The sequence below is a fragment of the Macadamia integrifolia genome, unplaced genomic scaffold, assembly GCF_013358625.1.
Source record: "Macadamia integrifolia cultivar HAES 741 unplaced genomic scaffold, SCU_Mint_v3 scaffold69, whole genome shotgun sequence".
In the NCBI taxonomy this organism is placed as follows: Eukaryota; Viridiplantae; Streptophyta; class Magnoliopsida; order Proteales; family Proteaceae; genus Macadamia; species Macadamia integrifolia.
The window spans coordinates 342,262-369,024 of NW_024870513.1; the positions used below are offsets into that span (position 1 = coordinate 342,262).

The 26,763-nt window shown below is 38.5% G+C and overlaps 1 protein-coding gene and 1 non-coding gene across 3 annotated transcripts in view; both read right to left on the reverse strand.

Moving 5' to 3' along the window:
• Positions 1-2,994: 2,994 nt before the first annotated feature.
• LOC122069696 overlaps positions 2,995-26,763 on the reverse strand; it is a 46,542-nt gene continuing 22,773 nt past the window's right edge. The window contains exons 8-10 of one of the 2 annotated variants that reach the window (XM_042633767.1): positions 12,716-12,844; positions 12,535-12,579; positions 2,995-3,099 (exon numbers count right to left, since the gene is read on the reverse strand). In XM_042633767.1, coding sequence (XP_042489701.1) covers positions 3,016-3,099; positions 12,535-12,579; positions 12,716-12,844 — 258 coding nt within the window. In that variant the 3' untranslated portion in view covers positions 2,995-3,015. The remainder of the gene's footprint in view (positions 3,100-12,534; positions 12,580-12,715; positions 12,845-26,763) is intronic. The other variant, XR_006137514.1, reaches the window with a different exon arrangement.
• On the reverse strand, positions 24,520-24,626 carry LOC122069711. The gene has a single exon (XR_006137517.1). It is a non-coding gene; the product is annotated as a small nucleolar RNA R71 (small nucleolar RNA).

Genomic DNA, 26,763 nt, shown 5'->3' on the forward strand with positions numbered 1-26,763 from the left:
TGAGAGATCCTGCTCGTTGCCTTAACTTGTTGTAATTCTCTCCACTCTGCCCTTGTCATGCCTTATTCTGGCCTATCAAAGTCATCAGAGTCAACATCCACTATTGTTGGGTTGCTCTCTAAAACTGCCTCATTGAATTGTTGATTCAACTTTCGTTTCGCTGCCCTCTTTAACCTTCCACCATTTAGGCTCCACTACACTTGTTTTTGCACTTAATAGGAATTTGGGGCCATTTTGAAACCTCCTTGTACCCCCAGCCAAATGTTGCTTTAATCTAGTAGCACCTCCAGAATTAATCATTTTCTTACAATACCTACACCTTTTTTTTTTGGCATATGATATTAGATCTCCATGTAACTATGCAATATCTCCACCTCCAGCACTAGACATTGTGCCCCAACTTCAACACTATTACATAACAGAATGCATGAATTAACAACTATTCAACATCTTATATTAAAGAATGCATGCATTAAGAACTATTCAATATCATATAACTATTACATATTAATCCCCTACTTTTTATAATTTTTTCTTAATTTTAAATCATTTTTTTATTAATAATAATATCATAGTTAATAATAAAGCATAGTAGAGTGAAATAAAGAACACCATTTTCATTTCAAAATAAACTAACAATATTTACACTACATTAAAGTAATTTTCAATACAAAACAGATTTTTTTTTTCATATTGAATTTTCTGTAATTATTTAATATATATTATATATTTCAGAAAATATATTAATTAATTTCTTAATTGAAAAAAGAAATGGACACCATGAGGCCGTAAATCAACCAGTGGTGAGCAACATTAAAAAATTCAGTACCAAACATCATATATCAATCATATATTTTTAATTTTATTTTTACAAGAAAAACATTTATTTGAACGGAAAATTAAAAAAAATAATTTAAAAACGTAAATATAGTTTTTCTTCTATGATGGCAAGAAACAAGGTTTGCTGATTTTCTATGAAAATATAGGTTTGAGAAGAAATTTTTACCTTAAAGGGTTGTTGAGAAGAGAAGTCACCCCTAAGGTTGAAGATCTTTTCTTCAATGACTGTAACAAGGAAAATCTCCAAGAAGAAGTACCAAATCCACAGTGTTATGGTGTTTTTTTTCTTTCAAAAATATAAAGAAAGAGGCGAAACTAGTGAGTCCCAACGAGATTCTCTTGCTTGGGGTCAAAATCTGGGTTTTATATGACTTGGTTGGAGTAAGTTTAGACCGAAACTTCGTCGAAACCAAGAAAGTGGCGACTAATCACTTTATAGCATCTCTCTCCACAATTTTCGCTATTTCGTCAACTTAGTGTTAATCTCTACTTTTGTCATCCACCAAACAATATCATAAGCATAAACATACACCATGGAACTTCATCTTGAATGTTCCTGGTTAAATCATCCATTTTAAGCACAAACAAGGGTGAGCTTGAAACTGATTTTTATGTAGCCCAATTGTAATTGGGGATTCACTACCTTAATACCATACATTTCTCACACTAATCACCATGCCACTTACATATCTTTAATTAATTCCACATACTCAACACTTTTTCCTCTCCAGTACAAGCAAGATAAACTCTCTAGGGACTCTGCCATAGGCTTTTTCTAGGTCAATAAAAACCATATGAAGATCATTTTATCAAAATCTAAATCTTTCATGAGTTTCCTGAGTAATTAAATTGCTATTGTTGTGGATCACTTGGCATAAAACTAAATTGGTTCTTCGAGATAGTAGTTTCTCTTCTCAAGTGGGATTTAATAACCTTCTCCCATAATTTCATATTACAACTCTCTGGCTTCATGCAGGCGAGTTGCAGCCTGCAATCCGAACTGAGGACGAGTTTTTGGAGTTAGCTCACCCTCGCGGGATCACGACGCTTTGTCCCATCCATTATAGCACGTGTGTCGCCCAGGGCATGAGGGGCATCCAAATAGAAACATCCACGCCCAGACCGATAAACTATTCATACCAAAAGGGTTATATCCATTGATAAGTTGTGAAGAGTTTAACTAGTTTTATGCCCTATAGTATTGTAGCATTGAATATCATCACATTTATATTTGTAGATTAGAACTACAGTGCTTGTCCTCCATTCACCAGGCATTTTCCTTGCACTCATAATCCTGTTAAACGATTTGGTTAGTTAAGATACACCAAATAATCCTAAGTTCTTCCACACTTTTATTGGCACCTCATCAAGGTCTGGTGTGTGCCTACTTTCATCTTTCTCAAGGCTTTTTCTGCTTCAGACACCCTAACATTTCGTATATATCTATGGCGTGTGGTGTCTTCATGAGTAATACGGTCTTCCGGACCACTCTTTACCAGCAATGTTTCCATTTGGTAAGCCATAAAATTACTTTTCCCATCTCTTCAAATTGTCCACATCCCTGACTAGCATTCTACCATTCTCACTTTTACTACATCTAATATGGTTAAAATCTCTACTCTTCTTTTCCCTCACTTTATCTATCTTGTAGATAGTTTTTTCTCCTTCCTTTGTGCTCAGGTGGTTATAGAGATCTTCATACTTCTTTGCCATTGCTTTCCCCACAATATTCTTAGCTTCATTTCTAGCAGACATATACTTTTTTAGATCTACATATTTAATCATTTTCCAAGTCTTAAACCTAGCTTTCTTAGTCTTAGTGGTTGCTTGAACCCCATCATCCCACCACCAAGTCTCCCAAGTGGTATGACATTTTCCTTTTGATTCCCGTAGGACATAAAGCAAAATAATTAAGTTAATAAGGTGCTCTCCATCCTTGGATTTCTTTGTGACTAGTATTTGTGGATCTATTTTTATAGTTATGGGGGTGGTATGGTATACAATACAACATTTTTGGACATTATCCGGTAACATTATCCCTATCTTTAAATGAAGGTTAACTATCATAAGGAGAGGGGAGGGGGGACAATCCTGATTTATTTCTCTGACAAGACAATGCGAACATTGTTACTAAGATGTTCTGGACACTCCGTTAGCTAGAAACTAAGAAAATACTCACGGGAATAATCGAATGTCCTCAAATTTGTAGTTTACGAAGTATGCCAATAGTCCCAGTATGGTTGCAATATCCAAGCGTACCTGCACATAAAATTCAGATGTCAGGTTAAGAGAACTAAATAAAATTTCCTTCAAGAATGTTTCTGTTCCACACCCAAAACCAAAATATAGTGCTGTCAGTAGATCGAATATTCATTTAGAATGTTTATGCGTCACACCCAAAACCACAATATAGTGCCATCAGTTGATCGAATATTCATTTAGAATGTTTCTGCCACACCCTAAACCACAATGTATTGCTGTCAGTAGATCGAATATTCATATAGAATGTTTCTGTGCCACACCCAAAACCACAATACAGTGTTGTCAGTAGATCGAATATATATTTGGATGTGACCTGAATCTGCTTCAAGTAAGGGTAATCAATAAGGTATTATCCAATTTGGTAATAATCCAATCACTAAGCACAGAACAAACTCCTGATTCACCCCCATCTCATCTGATTAACATCTCATTTATATATTTTAACATTACACACACAATATTCAATTTTATTAATTTCTAATTGTTCAAGACTTAATTTCATTTTTATGTGGGTTGGAACACCTTTAATCACTATCCCTTTTGTATTTGTGAAAAATGTATTTTATATTATCTATTTATTTAGAAATACAACGATAAGATTGCTCCATTGTAACCAAGTGGTCATGTGTTCGAGTCAGGAAACAGCCTATCCACGAAGCGGAGGTAAGGCTGCGTACATTATGACCCTCCCCAAACCCCGCAGTGGTGGGAGCCTCATGCATTGGATAAGTACTTTTTTATTTCTTTTAGAAAAAAATCAGGACAATAATAGTAATCAGGCCAGACTGGATTTGAATTGGATATTTGGATCTAGAGGGATTATTGGATCTGGTTGGATCAGCCCATTTCCTAATACTTGAATTTGATCCTTTGGTAGCCTACCACAATACCCCAACAATGATATGACCATTGAACATCCAGGTGTTTGCCAAAATATCATAAAATCACATTTGGTTTTAGCTTAGTGAAGCTTCTAATTGTTCCTTTGTCGTGATTGCACGGGCATGTTATACCTAAAAGATTCAAAATCAATTACAATTAGCATCTCATTACAAGAAAGCATAAGAAAATGGACAGATAAGATCAATTCATGCTTATTCCATGGTACTCATAACAGTAAAATATCAAAAAAAAAAAAAAAAAAGTCTACAGACTTGGCAGATATTTGGAACACAAATCAATTGTTTTTATGTTGACTGAGAAATAATAAGTGGTGTTCTCAACTGCTGCATGTGTTACTTGAGGCCTTTGGCCTCATCTGACCTGACAGATTTATGCAAAATGTACCCCCCCCCCAGAGTGTGCTATAAGCCAAAAAACATATCCATTTCATAGATAAATAAATTCATAAAATAGCCCACTCTAGATCCTTCGATAGGATTGGAAGGCCATTTTTTTGACTTCTCCTTCAAGCTTGCTTCAAATAGTAGCCATCCTGTTGTGAACTCCCCTAGGAACATGCTTATTATTGCTTCCTGGGGGTTACCCTTGTCTCTTTTGACTCCCCCCTCCCTCCTCCCCTTTTGGGGTATAGCCTTTTTTATCTATCTTGCTTTGCTCCCCTCCTTGGGATCTTGAACTTTCACCTTTGGGGCCTTGTATATTCCACTCCCCCCCCCTTTTTTTTCCTTCCTTTGGTAATAAATTTCTTACTCACCAACAAAAAAAAAAAAAAAAATTCATAAAATATGGAATAAATGGATACAATTCCATCAGAGTAGATGAGGAATGCAACTCCTCCAACCCTATTCCTAGCATGTGGCCATGGTACAAGGGGAAATTTCGCACAAAGTTTTGCAGGCTGTCGAAACAAAACAGCCTGTGATACCTAAGGACTACAATATTTCAACCAAAATTTCAGTGTTGAAACTGTTCCTGGCACATACATCAAATACCATGTTTCACATGAAATGGGTTGAAATTTTGACCCATTTCGTGACTTTCGACTAGTTTGGCCACAGCTCCTTGGAAAACATTATTTTCTTGGTCAAATCACTGCCACACAAGGTTGAAACCAGTGCTTGGGTAGTAAAGGAATGCAGTGGAAGTGACCATCTGCGTTGTTGAAGATTTGCACAATATTCAAAGTTGCAAGTATATCACTTTTCCCAAAAACTAATTTTTGCAAGAGAATAGGATAAATATTTGGTGGTGGGCATTTAATTTTTTATATTATATATTGTAGCCCGATATATGACTTCAAGGAGCCTGAATTCATTTTATGTCCACACTCGTACACCATGGTCATTCACAGACACCAAGATCTTTCAAGTCTTAGACTAATGGGTTGGAAGACTTGCACAAGATTCAAAGTTGGGAGGTATATCACTTTTCCCAAAAACTAACTTTTGCAAGAGAATAGGATAAATACTTGGTGGTTGGCATCCAAATTTTTATATGTTATACATTGTATCCCGATCTATGACTTCAAGGAGCCAGAATTCATTTTATGTGGCCACACTCATACACTATGATCATTCACAAACACCCCGACCTTTCGAGTGTCAGCCTAATGGGGATGTAATGTAGAACTAGGATTGGCAAGTCAACCTAATCCCATTGCTGCAGGATACTATCAAAGAACAAACACCAAAATAATTCAAACAGAATAGCAACAAGGGAAGAAATCAGATCAGAAAACAGGGTAATCAATTATAAATTTCGGAAGAACAAGATATCCAAATAGAAACATCCCCGCCTAGACCGATAAACTATTCATACCAAAAGGGTTATATCCATTGATAAGTGTGAAGAGTTTAACCATGGATAATCTTTTAACCATCCCATCAAATAAGTGGAGGATTCATTAAACCGTGAAATGTTACCCTGCCATAATTTGATGTGCTTCCAATGCCAATAAAAAGTAACCCATCAAATGATATTTAAAATCCAAAAAAGCCCCGGCCCCTCTTTCGCCCATCAGCCTCAAGGCTTTAAAACGCATTGTGCCATGTATAGAGGCTAGATGTTATTAACTAGCACAACAACCTCTCCCTAAGCGATGTGGGACTAAAGTTTGCACACCCTCACTGATCTCCTAAATCCCTTGCTACTTGCCATATTCTTGGTGGGGACACCTCGCCAATCTCCCAGGCGAGTCTAGTACTTGCCGTATTCTTGGGTGTCACAAGCTTCTCTCCTATGCGGGCGCCTTAAGCTATCCAGATCTATCTCCAATCTATGTACCTCTATTGATCAAGAATCTTTGCTCTTCCCCCCTCCCCAGCAATCAAAGCCATTGAGTCTCTCATTTATTCCTTCCTTTGGAAAGGATCTAAATCTAGCAAGTTCGTCCACCCCACCAATTGGAGCTTTGTCTATCTCCCTAAAGCTGAAGGCAGCCTTGGCCTTAGACATATTAAAGACAAGAACTCGACAGGCATCCTAAAGCTTATCTGGAGGGACTAAACAAAACAACATCTGGGTCTCCTAGGTCTACTCTCACCTCTCAAAGCAAAACTCCCTTTGGACTACCTCTCCTAGTCCGGATGCCTCCTGGGTCTGGCATGGCATTCTTAGCCTAAGGCCCTTAGTTATGGAAGTCATCTCTTACTCTATTAGCAATGATGCCTCTACCTCCCTCTGGCTTGACCCTTGGCACCCCTCAGGAGTGCTCTTCAATTCTATTAGCCCCAGGAATGTCAGTTCCTCAGGTCTGGATCATTTGGCTACTGTCTCTTTCATCATCCTCAATGATGGTTGTGCCCCTCCTCCCCCCCCCCCCTTTCTTTAGCTAGCATCTAGCCCTCCCTTCCCTCCTTACCCATGACAAGAGAGGTAGGGAGGATTCTATCCTCCAGAATCCTTCCCAATCCAGCATATTCAACTCCTCTCTGCTTGGAACTATGTCAGACCAAAATCCCCTCTTGCTCTTTGGTGCAAAGTTCTCTAGTTCAAAGGTCATATCCCCTGCCATACCTTTACTGCTTGGAGGGCTATCACCTACTGCCTCCCTACGTAGTCTTTCCTCATCTATCGTCACATCCATGTTCCTCCAGCATATTGCCTATGTTGGAATGGAATTGAAGATATTGATCATCTATTCTTCTCTTGTCCCTTCTCCTCCATCATATGGAAAAAAGTCCCTTGTCGCTATGGGCCTTTAGGAGTCCTCCCTTTCATTAGGGAATGGACTTCGGCTGATATGACCTTTCATGGCCCCACAATTTGTGACACTGCTGGGAAGCATGCTTTTTGTGCCACATTAACCACTTATGGATGGAGCGGAATCTTTGTAGATGGGCATCCAACTCTCGCCCTTATGATAAGATTTGGAATGCCATCTATTTCGACGTCTGCTCCAAAATTGCTTCCCTCCCCCACCATTCAGTTATAGATTCCCCAAGGAAAGGACTCATTGTTGTCTCCTGGGCCTCCCCCCTTCTATCATATTCCCTTCCCCTCTGATGGTCTGTATCCCTAAGTCTTTGCCCCCCTTTTTGCTTGGGCTAGCTCCCTTTTATTTGGATCTCTGTAAGCCTCTCACCCCCCCCCTTTTCTCCCCTTGTATATTCTTTCTTCTTTAATATTTAAAAAAAAAGATAAAAAAAATATAAAAAATTATGAACTTTAGGGTTTTTGAGATCAGAATATGGTCAGGTTGAAAGAATATCTTGGGACTGAAACAGGGTTAGGAACCACAATCAAAATATGTTTAAACATCATAGAAAACAAAGGTATTCTGATCCATCCTATTGATTCAAGCTTCAGGTCTGAAAACAGACCAAAAGTCACCACAGGACAAAAAGTGGGAGATTTCTAATACCCTCAATCGGGTGGTCCAATAGGGCTGAAACTTGGATTGAGTTTCAGTCCTATTGGGAGGAAGATTCGACCAAAAGATGGGCCAAAACTGTTGGCTGATTTGGTCTGGGAAGGGTTGGATTGGAGAACACGAAACAAGAGATTCTCTTACTAGAAAATTAAAAATAAAAGAACAGCAGATTGGATTACCTGAGTTGATCTAAGGATGAATAGGTGTTCCTCGAATTCTTGTATAACAGTAGATAAGATAATAAAATAATATATCTGACCTCTTGGGCTTCTCACTGCAAAGAGTCACTAGATCAAACTCCACACTACAGCCTTGATCAGACACAAGACCAATTCTCAGCAGAAAACGCAACAGCAGTAGCCATTAGTTAAGTTGTTCAAAATCGTGGAGCTATGTGAGCCACCTTGCTTATTTATACTTAAATAATGGCCTAATGGGAGAAAGATCCAATCGATTTGAAAGTTTCAATAGGAAACCCTCTAGTACAACAGCCTAATACAATAGCTTTTAAAAATAAAAATAGAAACAACTACGAGAAGAAACTAACCAACGACTTGTGTCCTAAGAATAAGACACATCTAAGACAACTTAAATTGAACCAGGCTAGTTCACTAATGAACTGAACCAAAATAAAATAACCAGAAAATAAAAGACAACATCGTGACTAGCTAAGCAGCCCTCTTCTTTCTCCTTGAATATGTCTTCAATTCTGCATCAGGATTGATGATGAGCACATCAACTAGTCACATACTAGTGGCCACACTTGCTCACCGTCCCCATCTCTCTTTCAAAACCTATTCATAAAAGAGAAGCAATTGAAGAAGATGGAAATCCGAATTCAACCATGAAAACCACTTGTCATTGGCATCACACAATTACCATCTTATCAATCTTTCCTTTGCAGCTCCAATGAGAACTATAGGGAACCCTTGCTTCTATCCCCAGAACCAGATGTAGGCCTCAGATGTGCACAGCCTGCACGTGCCTATTTTAGAAGTTTTTCTTCATCTAATTATGGCTCTAAAGTTCTTCTCTCGTACTTTATTCATTCCTTTTATTGGTATTCAGTATCTTTCATATTTCCAAAAAAAGAAATACCAAGCAATGATCCCACCTCTTCTTCTGTTTGCCTCGTTGAGAGTGTTCGACCAGTGCATCCCTAATGGTGGTGGTGATAAGGGTGATAGAAATTTAGGACTGTGAGAGGTACCACAAGCCAAAGCCAGAGCCAGAGCTGAAGCTAGAGCTAGAGCTTGAGCCTAAGCCGGTCCGCTTCAAAGGTGAGACTCAATTCACTCATGCTCCACAAGATGAGGACCATGGTGCAAGTACCCCACAGGTGCAAGTTACTAAAGAACCCTGTGTCTCCAATTTATACCTTCACCTAAGGATGACAGCATGGAGTCCATGGGCATCGATGTTATGAGCCTAACTGATACTCTCGGAGGTGATCCAGGTGCATAGCCTTGGATCCATCCAGACCCTTCTGGGTATCTAGAAGGAGATGAACCGGGTCTATATTTGAGATTTTTGGTCTAGTAAGATTTTAAGGATTTATGTTATTTAGGGAAAATAATATCTTTACTTTATTAGGTAAGAAATAATGTGAATACCATTCCCAAACTCACCTCTTCCTCTGGTTGGGAGCTTCTCAATCCTGAGGACATCAAATCTGAAGTTGTCTCCCACTTCCTTGGGGTCTTCCCCCCCTCCCCACCCCCTCTTATCCCTCACAACTTCCTCAACAAATTTATCCTGGATGATCTTCTCCCAACCTTTATTCCATCCCCTCGAAGGAGGAAATCCTCTCGGCCATCCTTTCTCACAAAGCAAATAAAGCCCTTGGCCCGAACGGCTTCAGTATGGGTGTCTTCTCTTCCTGCTGGAATATCATTCGAAATGATCTCATTCTGCCAACCTGAAGATTTTTCTTCAATTCAAATCGATCAATAGAATCAATCATACCTTCCTTTGCCTCATCCCAAAGAAAGAGGGTGCAGCTTCCATAAATGATTTCAGACCCATCTCTCTGTAACCTTGTCTACAAGTTTATTGCCAAAATTATCGCCAATAGGATTCAGAAAGTCATAGACTCTCTTGTGAGGTCAAATCAATTTACTTTCATTGTTGGAATGAGCATTGCGGACAATATCATCCTTTGCCACAAGATTATTTGGAGATTTGAAACGAATCCAACTCCTCTACTACTCTCCTCAAAATTGACATTCATAAGGCTTTCGACACGTTAAGCTGGTACTTCATCTCCAAAATCCTGCTACATATGTCCTTCCCTCCCTCCTTTGTCCACTGGACCCACTACTGCATTTCTTCCCCCAGTTCTCTGTATTAGTTAATGGAAGATCAGCAAGCTATTTCCCCTCTAGTCATGGTATCAAGCAAGGCTGCCCCCTTTCCCTTTTTCTCTTCTCACTATCCCTGGAAATTCCATCTCGTTCATAGTTTAAAGTATACGATATGATACCCCTCTGATATGTATCTTACATTTGACTGACCGATACGACGACAAATACCAATACTTTAATCCTTGAACATGGATAAGAGGATAAATTTTCGTGGAGTTGACTTCAAGTATCGTAAGATACGCATAATAGCTTCCATATTTGAGGAATAGGGATCATGCATAAATTGACTAACCAAACTTACAGCCACATCAATGTCAGCCTTTAGTTAGTCCTATGATCATCTACTCTTCAGGGTTGGGTAGAAATGCGTCTGTGACCTCCATCATCTTGAATGAGATCTGGTTCCCCCCTTGCCAATCTCTCCTTTGCTTGGGATTTAGTCAAATCTAGGGGCCTAACTATAACTTGGAACAAGTATGTACCCTCGCCATAGTTTCACTGCTTGGTGTGCCCTCTCTAACTGCTTCCCATCCGAGGTATTTCTTACCTATCGGCACATTCAAGTCCCCTTTACTTGTTGTCTATGTTGGAATGGAAATGAAGATATTGATCATCTTTTCTTCTCTTACCCTTTCTCCTCAGTCATTTGGAAGAGGATTCTTAGAAACTATTGGCCCGCTAAAGCCAAGAGGTTGTGCTCTTCCTCTTAGTAGGGAGTAGATTTGGAGTGACAACTTTTAGAGGTTCTTTTATTTGTCATACCGTAGGAAAGCTTGCCTTTCGTGCCACCATCAACCACATTGGGATGGAGCGAAACCTTCTTAGATAGACGTCTAACTCTAGATCCTTTGACAAGATTTTAATTACTGAGAGCAGGCTCATTATTTATCTTCATCATCATAGTGTTGGGGATTCCCCAAGGAATAGGCTCATTGTTGTCTCTTGGCGTCTTCCCTCCTCTATCTTATTACCTCCTTCTCCCCCCCCTTAATATTGGGTTTTCCCCTTTTCGTTTGTAATTGTTTTCCCTCTTCCCCCTAGAGCTCCTCCCCATAGTTGGCTAGTTGTTAGCCTCCCCCCCTTCCTCTTTTTGTATATTCCTTCCTTCTCTTGCCAATACCATGGTTCCAAAACTCTCCGAAATCTCGGAGATTTTGGTTTTTCTTTTTTTTCCTTTTTTTTGACTGAGCAAAATGGCATACGAAATATAAAAGTACATAATTTCGGTCATCTTGGTCACATTTTGGTCATTTCGTTTGAAATTTCGCTCAATTCGGAAAAAAAATGCATTATTTCGTTGAAATTTCGGTCATCTCGGACATTTCGTTTCACTAATTTCGATAATTTCGGCCACTTCAGCCATTAGCCCCCCCCCCAAAATGGCCAGTGTAACATATGGGAAAAAGTACACAATTTTGACGATACCGAAATTTCGGTATTTAGGTGGTTCCGAAACAAATTGAGTTCTTGAACCTTGGTCATTACCAAATTTATTCATTTAAGGAAAAAAAAAAAGTCATAAAAAATCAACAATTAGAGAAACGTTCTTATGCTCAAAGTCGGCATATAAGTATGAGATATTGGGCCCTACTGTTTACTAAAATTTGGGCCCCACCAGCCTTGCCACATGGTACATATAGGTGGTGGAGTTGCACCTTGATGAGATGCCATGCCAGATTTGCACCAACTCAACCATGAATATATCTTAATAAGGAGAAAAAAGGTTAAAATATGAAAGTAGATACATAGTAGAGATGGGAAAAAAATAATTTTAAAAGGAAATACATGACAATTTAAGTGTAATCTATTAAATTTAAAATTGCAAAAATGATGTGACATATTCAGAAGGAATGCCAGGCATTATTAGTGCTGTTTTAAATAAATTCAAAACTATTAAGGTAGGAGAATAATAAGACTTAATATCATGATGAGAAAAATTTTGGATTAATTTATGAAGCACCTATAATTTTCATTGTGCAAGGATATTGAGTGCCTGCTGGACCAAAATTGAACTGGAAAGGTGTCTGGTTCCAGTTGTTTGCTGGTTTAACCAGCCATTTTGATCAAATCAGGAATCTGGGAATCCAAAAGGAGGTCTGTCCATGTTAAACCTGGGTTGACTGCATGATATTGTCTGGTTTCTAAAACTCTGGCCTCATATTATCGAGGCATAAGCTTTGCAGTTTTTTTTTTCCACCAAAAAAAAAAACGCTTTGCAGTATTTTCACTGGTGGTAAGGACCTAAAGGGTGGGATATTTCTGGGTGAAATATTTACGGGGCATACAGAGACTTACAGAGTCCAAAATCCGGAAAGATAGCTTTTTGTGTGGAAAAACAACCTGCAAAAAATGAATCACTATATGAATCCAAGCATCAACAACACTGGAAACAGAATCTATGATGAGTAAAGTACTGAAAAACATTAAGAATTAAAAAAACATATATAAGCAATGGTGAAGAGTTAGAAGGATATACTGGCAGATCTGGAATAGGGATTCTCTCATAGATCTTCAACTGCAAGGAAGGAAACTCAACTTTATCTTCGGTTCTGTTTTGATCTGTTTCGTCATTATAAAGCAGAATTAGCTCTTGAAAAGCTGGCTCCTGATTTAGAACACACCAAAATTGAGGAACATAAGAAAATATGCTCGTTGATGGTCTCTCATAATAAGAAAGTTCCAGCACATGAAATGAGAATTGATTCTTCAAACAAAAATGCTATAAAAGAACCAATGAAAAAAATGTTAAAGGTAACAACAAATTCAGCCTTATCCCAACTTAATGGGGTCACCTAGATGGATTCAAACAAATAAAGAAGGGAAAAAAAATGTCCAAACAGAAACCAAAAAAAAAAAGAGGAATGAAGAGATGAGAAAAGAAAGGTGAGAGTAGAAAGATGAGAGTAAGTTGAAAGTGATGGGGTAGCCTTAGGGAGAAGAGGGAAAATCACACAAGAGGGGGAAGGGGATCATAGACCACGCACAAATTCACTAATTCTAAAATTAAATTCACTCTAAAATCAAACTTATGCAAGTATTTAAAGGAAAATAATAAGATTACTCCTACTTAGACTCCAAAACTAAAACTGACTCCTACTTCATAAGTATCCTACCCAAACAAACTAGAGAAAATTAAAAGACATAGAAAATAAAAGACTTAATATTAAACTAAACTACTTCCAACCCTTGTTGGACCAAAAACCTAGGTTGAACCGGTTCTTCTTGGCCCGTGGCTTCCACAGCCGGTCATGCTGGTCCAACCAAGTAAATGCAGTTGTATCTACATCACCTCTCCCCTTCTGAAAAGAACTCGACTCCGTCGAGTCTAGATGAGGTCCAAGAATGCCGTCAGAGTCGATGTGCTTGATGAGAAAAGTACCAACTGTCCTCTTGAGCTTGAGAGGGGGAAGATCCTTTGTTGGAAGGAATTTCATCTCAAGGCCACCATGCTAAAAAGAAAATGTATTCTCATATCCACAGTGCTTGGCTTTCTTGTCAAACAACCATGGGCGCTCCAGAAGAATGTGACAAACTTTCAAAGGAAGAACATCACACTGAACCTGATCAATCAGTCCGCCAATGGAATACGTGAGCAAACACCTTTCATGAATTTTTAGATTATTGTTGTTCACCCACTTAACCTTATAGGGGTTTAGATGAGGCTCAGTTTTCAGACCTAACTTGCGAACAGCATCTTCAGCAACAATATTGGTACATCTACCAAGGTCAATCACCATATTACACAAACTGTCATTGCATAGCACCCTGGTCTGAAAGATACTGTTACGACGCCAATCATCTTCCTCGGGAATCTTCTGTGTAGTCAAAAGATGACGGATCACATAGAACAGTTGAGGCTCACCATCACTGTCACCATCATTGATCTCATTAGCTCATGATCGTATTCAGCCTCCAGATTTACTATTCTTATTTTCGGTTGCTCTTTTGGTGTATAGAGTATAAAATTGTCCTTGTCAATGTAGACCAACAATAGGTCAGGACATTGATTAGCTCTATGCCCGTACCCCTTGCATGAGAAACATTGAATAGCCTCCTTTGAAAATACTGAGTTCTTGTCATAACCACGCTGAGGTGAGGGGTATGGGTGATTAGGCCGTGAAGATGACATGTCTGAATCACGACAAGGTGGAGAATACAATCGGCTAGGTTGTGAAGATGCCATACATGAAGCGCTAGCCTGTGGTTTACTGATTGACTTTTCCTGTGGAGATGACTGTGACTGAATAGAACTAGGAACTCTAGGAAAAGCATCTGTAAATGGCCTCTGATTATATGGGCGTTTCAAACTTTCCTCAACCTGATATGCTACCTGTACGGCATCTTCCATTGTAGGTAGTCGGCTAGATGAAAGGGCAAAACTAAGTTGAGGATGCAAACCATTACAGAAATGTGTTACCAATACTTCTTCATTCCACTCAAAATCAAAAAAAGTGGCCAAATAATAAAATCTAGCAACATACTCTTCAACGGTTAAATTCTCTTGTTTCAACTGTGCAAATCAGAGATGTATGCGTTACTTGTAATCAGAAGGCAAGAATCTCCGGTTCATGACTTCATGCATTTCAGCCCAAGTAGTGACCAAACCAATGCCTCGGGTTCGGTTCTATTGCTGTTGTTTGATCCACCAAATTCGGGTCGTGCCTTTCAATTTGGCCTCTGTAAATAGAATCTTTCGGGCCTCAGTCAACCCATACCATCTGAAGAATGTCTCTAAGTTGTGAATCCAGTCAAGGTACAATTCTGGATTATTATCTCCCTAAAAATCAAGGACATCCAATCTTGCTGCTTTTTCTGCTCCATCATATCGACCAGTTCCATATGGTGGTGGAGGTGGTGATGGTGGTGTATGATGTGGCAGTGGGGGATCCTGTGGAGTGGTGTTGGAAGAATCCCCAGATTAAATGAAACTTTTTCCTTTATCTATTACCACCAAACGATCAATAGAAGCTTGCATGGATTCCATCATTGTCATAATAGCTTCAATTTTTACATCAGTTTCTCCCTTATAGGAGTTCAGCTGTTGAACAATTTCACTATTGGCTACCATGGTAGAGGTAGGTAAGGTTACACTTGAATATGATGGTAAATAGTAAGTAAAAGAGGTTTAAAGGTTAATGTGAGAATGGCAAATAACTCTCTTTTCTTTCTTTCTTTCTTTCATTTTTTTTTTTTTTTTAATTTTTCAGGGATGGCAGAAGTGTAAATATATGAAGTTCAATTTAAGTCACAAAGGGGTGTGTCATGTGTGGGGTAGGGGCCCAATTGGAAATAAAGAGAGTTATGGGAGAAAAGGAATTAAAAGATGAAGAAGGGGTAAAGTGGGAAAACAGAATAATAAATGAAGTAAAAGAGAGGCTAGGGGTGGGGTTTATGTTACCGACAAAAGAGGGCCAGTAGCTCTCCTTAACGACGTTGGAGAGTTAAGGTCGACGGCACAATTCCAGGTATGATTCTCTCTCTTTCCCGCTATCTCCTTCTTCTTCTTTCTTATATCTCTCTCTCTTCTCGACTTTCCTTCTTCTCTCCTTCCTATTTCTTCTTCTTATGATTCTGCTTTCTCTTCTTTTTTTTTTTTTTTTTGGTCACTCGAACCTTGTAGGGAAGGGTTTCCGACTTCTCTATTTTTACAATAGAGACAATTTTTTTTAGTTCGATCTTCTCTCTCGACTCTTTCTTCTTGCTTCTCTTCTTCTACTTATATTTTTCCTTCTCTTTTCTGCCTTCTCTGAACTTCTGCTCCTCTTTCTTTCCTTTTTTTTTCACTCGGAGAACCCTAGAACAGGGAAGGAGAGGGATCAATTGATATGGTGGAGTGAAAAAAACGAGGCGGTGAGATAGGGGGGATCGATTCTGTCTTCTCTAGACAAAATTGATTGAATTTTTTTTTTCTCGATGGAACCAAAACAGAGAATGTGGAAGGGAAGAAGGGGAATGAGGACCTTCGGCTCTGATACCAAATTGATGGGGTAGCCTTAGGGAGAAGAGGGAAAATCACACAAGAGGGGGAAGGGGATCACAAACCAAGCACAAATTCACTAATTCTAAAATTAAATTCACTCTAAAATCAAACATTTAGTATATGCAAGTATTTAAAGGGAAATAATAATACTACTCCTACTTAGACTCTAAAACTGAAACTGACTCCTACTTAGACTCTAAAACTGAAACTGACTCCTACTTCAAACTTATCCTACCAAAAACAAACTTGAGAAAATAAGACTTAGAAAATAAAAGACTTAATAATAAAATAAACTACTTCCAACCCTTGTTAGACCAAAAAGCTGGGTTAGACCGGTTCTTCTTAGCCCTTGGCTTCCATAGCCAGTCATGCTAGTCCAACCAAGTAAATACAGTTGTATCTACATCAGCTACTTGTAACTGCTTCCAACCCTTGTTAGACCAAAAACCTGGGTTGGACCGGTTCTTCTTGGCCCTTGACTTCCACAACCAGTCATGTTGGTCCAACCAGGTAAATGCTCTAATACCAAATTGATAGGGTAGCCTTAGAGAGAAGAGGAAAAATCGCACAAGAGGGGAGAGGGGATCACAAACCATGCACAAATTCACTAATTCTAAAATTAAATTCACTTTAAAATCAAACATTGAGTTTATGCAAGTATTTAAAGGGAAATAATAAGACTACTCCTACTTAGACTCCAAAACTGAAACTGACTCCTACTTCATACATATCTTACCCCAAACAAACTAGAGAAAATTAAAAGACTTAGAAAATAAAAGACTTAATATTAAACTAAACTACTTCCAACCCTTGTTGGACCAAAAACCTGGGTTGGACTGGTTCTTCTTGGCCCTTGGCTTCCACAGCTGGTCATGCTGGTCCAACCAGGTAAATGCAGCTGTATCTACATCAAAAAGAGGCACAGCCCATCACGTCAAGAGAATCTCAGCTAAATGGGGTTGGCTACATAGATCGTTGCCATCCAAGAGGCTCCATCTGAGGGTGTCCTCAGGCCTTCATTGAACATGACCCTACCACCTCAAACAACTTCACGGAGCTTGTCATTAATCAGGATAACTCCCAAATCAGCCCTAATATGCTCATTCCTTACTTTATTCTTCCTAGTTTTGCCACACATCTATCTTAACATGCCCAACTCTACTGCACATAGCTTTTCTATATGACACTCCTTAACTACCCAACATTCTGCCTCGTACATCATAGCCAATCGCACAACAGTCCTATAGAATTTTTTTCCTTATGCTTTAAAGGGATACACCGATCACATAACACTCCAAATGCACCTCTCCACTTCATCCATCCCACTTTAAATCTCTGTGAAACATATCACCTTTATTTATGGTTGACCCCAGATATCTAAATAGTCACTTCACGGAATCTCTCTTTAATTTTTGCAATTTCATCATCCATCATAGAGTGATAAAGTTACGCATCATAAACTCCGTCTTCGATCTACTAATCATTAAACCTCTTATTTCCAATTTTGATCTCCACAGCTTTAATTTAGTATTAACCCCCACTTTAGCCTCATCCAGTAAAACATTGTCATCTGCGAAGAGTATATACTAGGGGACCTTGTATAGCATGCTTTTGGTTAACTCATCCATGATAAGCGTAAACAAATAGAATCTTAAGGCCGATCCTTGCTGTAACCCAATTGTAGTTGGGAATTCCTTGCGTTGACCTACCATAGATCTCACACTAGTCACTACGCTCTCGTACATGTCCTTAAATACATCCACATGTACTCGACTTCTCCCTCTTTACCAGGATGTGCCAGATTATATCTCTAGGAACTCTATCATAAGCTTTTTCTAGATTAATAAAGATCATATGGAAATCCTTCTTATGGGCTCTATAACTCTCCATGATCCTCCTCCGTAGGTAAACAACCTCAATCGTTGATCTACTTGGCATAAATCCAAATTGATTTTTTGAGATATAAGTCTCTTTTCTCAAGCAAGCTTCAATAACCTTCTCTTATAGTTTCATATTATGACTCATCAGTTTTATACTTCTATAGTTATTTCTACTCTAGATATCCCCTTTATTTTTTTAGATGGGAACTAAAATGCTTCTCCTCCAATCATCTGGCATCATCCTTGTGCTTATAATCTTGTTAAACATCTTGCTTAACCAAACAACCCCGCATACTTCTAGGGTTTTCCATATTTCTATTAAAGAAAGAAACATAATTTAAACTAAAAATTTTCTACTTGGAGTACAGATCAAATTGCATAACAAAATTTAATATTTGAAAAATGGCTCCAAAATCAATTAGGATACAGGATTTGATTATTTTGTTGTTCCATTTGCTAGTATCTAACTTGGTTGTCCCAAAGTATTCTGAATGTCTTTTACTTGGGCTCATGAACTAATGACAATCAAACCTCAAAGCTGAAGGTCCAAATTGGCAGAAAAATCTATCAAGGTGGCGCAGTTAAGATTGTCCAATTTAGTCAGTCAGGCCTTAGAAGACTTTATTTTGGCCCATGGTTAGGTCCCATGGACCTTGTGCCTCTTACTTTTAGGTTTATTAATGTAATGGGTCTCTTTTATAAGCATGTATTCGGGGTCTTAATTATGTACACATATTTAAATATATGGATTAGACTTTATGGATCCCATTTGCTTAAGTAGTCAAGTTAGTTTAGTCTAGAAAGTGTCCTAGTCAGTTATGTCTTATAGTCATTTGAGTCAAGTATGGGCATTCCAACAACAGCCAACGATTGCAGAGGTTAGGATATTCTAGAATTCTGTTTTATTTCACTATTCATTCAGTTTTATAAATATCTATAAGAGGCTTTTCCATTCATTCAGTTTTTTTAAAGTGGAGGTTGGTACCTCTCTTTTATCTCATCTCTGTTCTAAAGTACTATTCATGTTATTGTTCGGGGGTACTATTCACAGTCCCAGACCATCCTTATTTTCTCATCTATGCCCATCACCTACAGATCCATCTCTCAAATCTGCGATAACTACTATCAAAGCCAAACCTGGTTGTAAATACCATGGATCCTACCCTTTTGTTTGCTATCCCCCAACAACTCTTAACTTGTGGAAGAGAACTTGTGAAAGGTTGGAGCAAATCTCAAAGAGGCTTGGCGACAATACAAGGGATTTAAGAACCAATTGATGGTCATATCCAATAGTATGGAATATTCCTTTGACAAACTGATCTCAGTAGTTCAATAGTGGGTGGAAGAGCAAGAAGACAAACCATCAATGATGAAGGACGAGATGGCGCCGCTGATCATTGAAGATCAACTTGTAGAAGAAACATAAAATAATTCCAATTCATTTTGTGCTCCCAAGTCGCTCGACAATGAACTTTTGTTGCTGATTTCGTGCTATCGGAGTTGGAAATTAAAGAGATTAGGGTTAGAGATGAGGGAGAAGAAGAGAAGAGATGAAGGAAGAAGAAGGAGAGGAGTTGAGAGGAGAAAGAGGATGAAGAGTGCAAATCGTGGGAAAGCATTTGGCTCTTCCCACCTATATTAGGTTTAAACTAATAACTTGGGAAATTACAAAGTCCTCCCTAGGGAGGTAAAAGAGAAAAAAGGAAAATACAACTTAGGACAACTTAATATAAAGACAATTCCTAAAGTACCCCTATTACATAATCTCCAGCAATCTCCCTTAAGCTGGAGAAATGTCATACATTTCCAGCTTGCATAAGAGGGTACTGAACTGGTGAGGGATGAGTCCTTTGGTGAAGAGGTCTGCCAATTAATCATTTGTCTTCACAAAAGGTGTGCAAATGTTGCGAGTCAATCTTCTCTTTGATGAAATGTCGGTCCACTTCAATGTGCTTTGTTCTATTATGCTACACTAGGTTATGTGCAAGGCTTATAGCTGCTTTATTGTCATAGTAGAGTCGAATAGGTCTTTCGGTGTTATACCCTAACTCAAGAACCAACAGATGTAACCAAATGAGTTCACAAACTTCATGAGCCATTGCCATGTATTCCACATCTACACTAGATCTAGCTACCACAGGCTGAATCTTGCTCCTCCATATAACCAAGTTACCACCCATAAATGTATAATAACCAGATGTAGATCATCCGTTAGAGATGAATCCATCCCAATAAGCATTGAAGTAACCTTCTGTCCTCAAGTGATTGTTCTTGGCATACAAAAGTCCTTTTCCCGGAGAGGATGCAGTACACATCATCTAAGTGCCTACTTTTAGGCACATGCATAAAATGGCTTACTACTCCCACTGTATAAGAAATGTATAGGCGAGTCAGGGACAATAGATTAGCTTCCCCCACTAGCCTCTGGTATTTCCTTGCATCAATGAGGGAAGGAACATAGTCTTCTCTAAGCTATGACTATTCTCAATAGGAGAACTTACTAAGCTATGACTTTTCTCAATAGGAGAACTTACCAGTTTACGAACCACCATCCATGTTTCTTTCAACAGGTCTAACATAAATTTTCTTTGTCATATCTTGATTCCCTTTTTAGACCTTGACACTTCAATTCCCAAGAAATACTTACAAGTGTCCTAGATCCTTAATCTCAAATTATTTGGCCAAATAGGCTTTCAACCTAGCTATTTCATCATATTTATATCCAGATATCATCAACATAAACAATCAATGTTGTGATGGTTTCATTACCTCACCGAGTAAATAATGTGTGCTCTGTCCCCATCAATGGGAGTCCCACAGGCTATTTCTCCTCCACGGTGGGCATTCGGCAGGGGTGCCCCCTCTCTCCCTTCCTTTTCTTCCTGGTTCTCGAAGTTCTTTCCCCCTCGATCCAATCCTCCACTAACCAACTCCTTATCCCCCCCATCCCCAAATGTAAAGCCCTTTTGCTAACCCACCTGCCTTTTGCTAACGATCTCATGATCTTCTATAAAGCTAACCCAGCCTCCATCACCAACATCATGACCTCCCTTCAACTTTTCAAGTCCCTTTCTGGCCTTAAAATTAACCTTCTCAAATCCAACCTCTTCCTTTCAGGTGCCTCTGATATGCGTCAAGCTTAGCTTTTTTCCATCTCTGGTTTCTCCCTAAGATTCCTCCTTGTCCGTTACCTTGGTCTCCCCCCTCATTTCCTCTCGTCTCTCCGCTCACCATTGTTCCCCTATCCTTAATTTCATCAAGAAAAGGCTTCACCTTTGGAAAGGCAAGCTTCTCTCATATGCTAGTTGCCTTATCCTCATCCAATACATCCTCCAATCCCTCTGCCTTTACTAGTCAGATATCTTCTTACTCCCTGCTTCCACTTTCAAGGCCATTGACTCTCTTCTCTACGCCTTCCTTTGGAAAGGATCTAATGCCACCAGATTCCTCTACCCCATGAGCTGGTCTAACGTTTGTCGTCCCAAGACTGAAAGAGGCTTAGGCCTCTGAAAAATCAAGGTCTACGAAAGTGAGTTAGGTTTTTTTTATTTTTATTCTTTTTCTTTTTGTTTTGCTCGAGGACTAGCAAAGTCTAAGTGTGGGGGAATCATGATGAGCACATTTATGTGCGAAATCTAGTATAGTAAAACATGCATTTTACATATTTAGAATCGAGCTACCTTGGGTTTTACTCTTTTTTTACAGGTTTTATAATTTCAAGGCCTTAAGGACTATCAGGCTCTATATCTCTAATTTTACACGTAAAGATGTCCTATTTCTTTTCATGGTTGCGAAGAGGACGAAATTCTGAGCAAGATAGACGTGTTCAATTACAAGTACACATTCGTTTGATCAACCGTATAAGTGATTATTCTTTTCGGTCCAAAAAAAAAATAATGGATCAAAATTGAATCGAGATGTAGAACCAGCCCATCTGTAATTGTCCCAAGGGTATAAGGAATATTCCAAATGCCAACAAGGATTGATGGACCACATCCAGTGATTAAAGATTCGTTTTTGGTAAAAACAACTACCTAGTGTAGTTGGTGAGTTGTGGTATGTAAAATCCCTTGCTTATTAGGAGGTCTCAAGTTCGAACCTCTTAGCTGCCATTTTGTTGAGGTTTTTTTAAGAAGATTTTCTCTCTCCTACTCATCACTTAAAGGAGGTCGGCTAAGATGGTTGTACGTAAGTTTGAAGAAGAGAGAAAATAAAGAGAAAAAATAGGAAAGAAAAAAAAAAGACAAGGGCATGGATGGAATTTCCCATTAAAATAGAATATCGTCCAAATCCAAGCAAGAAAAATCAGCCAAAGGGGGTTTCTTGCACAAGAAGAGAGAGAAAAATAGAAATAAAGAGAAAAAATAGGAAAAAAAAAGGCAAGAAAAATTATGGGAGATCTCTCTCCATACGTTTTCTCTCCTCTCCTCCACTTCATCAACAAGATAAAAAAAAATCTTTTTTTTTAGAAGCTAAAATCGTTAACTTCCCTCCCCCATTCTCTATATAATAGAATTAACAGAAGGGGAGGAGGCACCTCATTCTTCTTCTAGGGTTTTTTCTTAGTTGCTCTATCTCTTTCTCTAGTTTTCTCTTTCTCTAGCTCTAGTTCTAGGTTTATGTTTTAAACACTTTTATAAGTTCTTTTTATTCAATTAATACAAGCACTTTTTTTTATTTAGTCTTTTATTTTTATTGTTTAAACAATTGAAGTTGTAATTTTCAAGTTCTAGTTCTAGGCTAAGTTTTAGTTGACAAGAATAAGCTATGAAGCATGTCTTTCAAGTTCAATTTTTTTTTTTCAGATTTGTTTTCTGTAGTACTAGAAATTTCAGATTTTGTTCATTCCAAATCTGGTTTTTAGCACTAGTAGTATCTCAAATCAATCAAGTTTTCAGTTCAAGGGTTGAAGTTCAAGTAAGTAGGCTCATTCAGTAGTCTTCTCTCCCCCCTCTCATTCCCTCTTCTGACTACCCTTTCTTTCTTAATTTAGGATTTTAATTTCAGTCATTACATTATTACTATCCCTTTCCCCCAAGGTTCATAGCTAGTGTATGTATTGGCTTTACCCCTCCTAGCCATAGAACCATCATTTTATTGTTTTCATTTTAATTGTCTCCCTTTCCCTAAAGCCAAGTAAAGTAACCCTTGTAAAAGTGACTCTCTGGTCAAGTAGGAAAGCTCATATTATGATGCATCCCTCGGGTTAAGTAGAGAAACCGACTTGTGAGTCTCTCTCTAGCTTTATACCCTTTCTTTTACTTTACTTTTATTTCAGTTTTTTTTTTTTCCTTCATTATTTTTTAATTGTGTGGGGTGTTTATTTTCATCTATTTATTTATTTAATTTTAATTGCATGGCTTGTGTGTTTAAATTCTTAGATGACGAATGGTTAGGATGTTAATTTAGATACATATGTTTAGGATGGTAATTAGAATTAGATCACAATCAGTAATCGGTTCACTTTCGCATTATTAAAAGAAGTAAAAAAAAAAATACAGTGGCTGCTCTCCCTGTGTTCGACCCCTAGCTACACTGATCCGTACGCTTGCGGTTACAATTTAAAATCTCAAACAAGTTTTTGGCACCATTGCAAGGGAGACAGTTCCATGTTATTTTTCGCTTTCTTTTGGTAAATCGGAGTGCTTTGTTTGTTTTGTTTTGTTTTTCCTTTTCTTTTATTGAATTCCTGAGAAGAACGACTTGCAATAATAGTTGTGTCAGTGGAGTCACCATGCCTCACAGTATGATAAAGACAGGTTTCGCCCTGTAGTAATACCTTAGGAATTGACCTGAGCAACCCCGGATCCCTGTCGGTAAGCTCTCAAAAAGCAAAAAATAAAATAAAATAAAATAAAAAAATCATAAAAAAAAATTTTTGCTATCCATTCTTTTATGCTTGTCTTACTCTAGTTGTGGGTAGTTTTCGGTTGCATGAGTGTTAGGTGGGTACGTAATACTAAGAATCGGTTAGAAAGAAGAGATCCAACAAGTAGTGACCCTATATGTTTGCTCTCTTTAAAACCTTTCAATATGGGACACCAATATCAAAACCCTTCACCTAAATCTCTGAAAGATAGGTTCTACCCTGCTAGAACAGCCCAACCTTCCTGTATAGTTCTACCACAAGCCCAAGGCAATAATTTTGAACTCAAATCTCAATACATCACTATGTTGCCCCACTTCCATGGGTTGACCTCTGAGGACGCATACCTATTTCTAAGGGAATTTGAAGAGGTATGTGTTCTAATTAAGATCCAACAGCTTTCTGATGATGCTGTTAAGCTTAGGTTTATCACTTTTGCATTAAAAGACCAAGCTAAGAAGTGGTAGTATGGGTTACCCATAAATTCCATAACCTTATGGGAACAGTTCACAGTTGTCTTCCTTAAGAAGTTTTTCCCAACTCACAAGACCAATAAGCTTAGAAGTGATATCCTTCAGTTTAGGCAAAAGCCTAATGAGTCCTTTTCCAAACTTATGGAGAGATTCAAGGATCTACTCCAAGAATGCCATCACCATAGCCTAGACTTATGGCATTTATGTCAAATAATTTATGAGGGTAACTAAACAAATGATAGAGTCTATATGCCCTGAGGGATTCACATCCTTTACAGATGAAGGAAAGGCATAGGAATTCTTACTTGACTTAGCTGACAAAACCCGTGAGTGGGAATCAACCCAAGAGAGTGAAAGAACCATAGGAGGAAAAGGGTATTTTGTGGATGGGATAGTAGCCAAGGAAGCCCACTTGGATAGCCTAATCAAGAGAATTGAGGCTATTGTTCCTAGAGAGTCATCATCAATCAATTTGGTTAAGATTTGTGCTTAGTGCCAGTCCCCTGGACATGTCATAGAAGAATGCCCCAACACCTCTGAGGGCACTTCTAATGATAGTGTTAATGCCTTATACCAGAATAATCCATATAGTAACACCTATAATCCAGGATGGAGAAATCACCCAAATTTCTCTTGAAATCAGGGCAACCAAGCAGGGCCTTCTAATTTTCATAATTAAGGTTAACCTGGACCCCAAAGGCCTCCCTTTACACAACAATCTTTTTCCCAAAATACTATTCCTAGGTCAAATGTAGGACCTCAGGCTAGTTTTCCTAGGGCCCCTCTTCTATCATCTTATCAGCAACCCCTTGGGTTTACCAACGCTGGAGAGGCAAGTAGAATAAGTGACTTGGAAAAAAATATGGCCCTCCTCATGACAAGCCATCCAAATCTTACGAGAGAACTCACCCAAGTTATCTCAATTATGCGTGAGAGGGAGAAAGGAACTTTACCCAGTCAACCAGAGCCTAACCCTAGACATCATCAGCCTGTTAGTTCACAAGCACCAACTAATGCACCACTGAATATAGTACAAGGTCAGACCCAACAAGGGCCCTCTAACCAATGTAATATTGTTTATGCCCTTAGGAGTGGAACAAAGTACCAACAGAGCGATCCAAATCTTCCCCATCTATTACTCTTATTAACTCTCCTTCAGTTAAGGACACAAGTGTGCCTCTTGTTTTAGGTTCGTCTGATGAACTTAAAGATTCTTTTGAAATCAAAGATGAATTGGTTGAGGAAACAAAAAATGATTCTTCTGAAAATGAGAAAATCCCTAACAATCCTTATGTTCCTCCTGTCCCATTTCTTAATCGCTTGGTAAACAAAAAGAAGATTGCTTAGATGGCTAAAATTTTAAAAGTCTTTAAAAAGGTAGAAGTGAACATCCCTCTTTTGGATGCCATATCCCAGATCCCCGCCTATGCAAAGGTATTGAAAGATTTGTGTACTCACAAACGTATCACTAGTGTGCCCAAAAAAGCGTTCTTGGCAGGTAACATTAGTTCCATAATTACTCAGCCTATAGCAGCCAAGTATAAGGATCCAGGGAGCCCTACGATATCTTGTGTCATAGGCAACACCTACATTAAGCATGCCTTACTTGACCTTGGCGCAAGTGTGAATCTTTTACATTACCATGTGTATAAGCAACTAGGATTGGGAGAATTGAAAGCCACTGGAACTACTCTTCAGTTGGCAAATAGGTCTGTTAAGATTCCTAAAGGGATGGTTGAGGATGTCTTACTAAAGGTGGTGGAATTTATTTTCCCTGTTGATTTCATTGTGTTAGATACCAAGCCCTTCTCAACCAAGGATGAGATCCCAATAATTCTAGGAAGACCATTCTTGGCTACCAGTAATGCATTAATCAACTGCCGGAATGGTTTCCTAAGGTTATCTTTTGGCAACCAAACTATTGAGTTCAACATGTTTAGGATAGGCAAGCAACCACATATAGAAGAAGAGATCAATATGCTTGAGGATTTTCTAGATTTTTCTGACGATTTAATTACCAACTTTGATATTATTTTGATTTAGAATTTTAAGAGTGTATAGATGAGTTGGATGATGACAATGAAAATTTCTTTTCTGAAGTCTTGAGTTTTCACAAACCTGTGGAACCCTTAAAACACCTTTCCAAATCCATTCCCAAACCTTCCATAGTTGAGCCCCCTAAGCTAAATCTTAAGGAGTTGCCATCTAATTTGAGGTATGCTTTCCTAGGGCCTAACCAGATTCTTCCTGTAATAATTTCTTCAAATTTGACTTCTAGCCAGGAAGAGGAGTTCCTTAAAGTGTTAAAAGATAATAAGGAAGCCC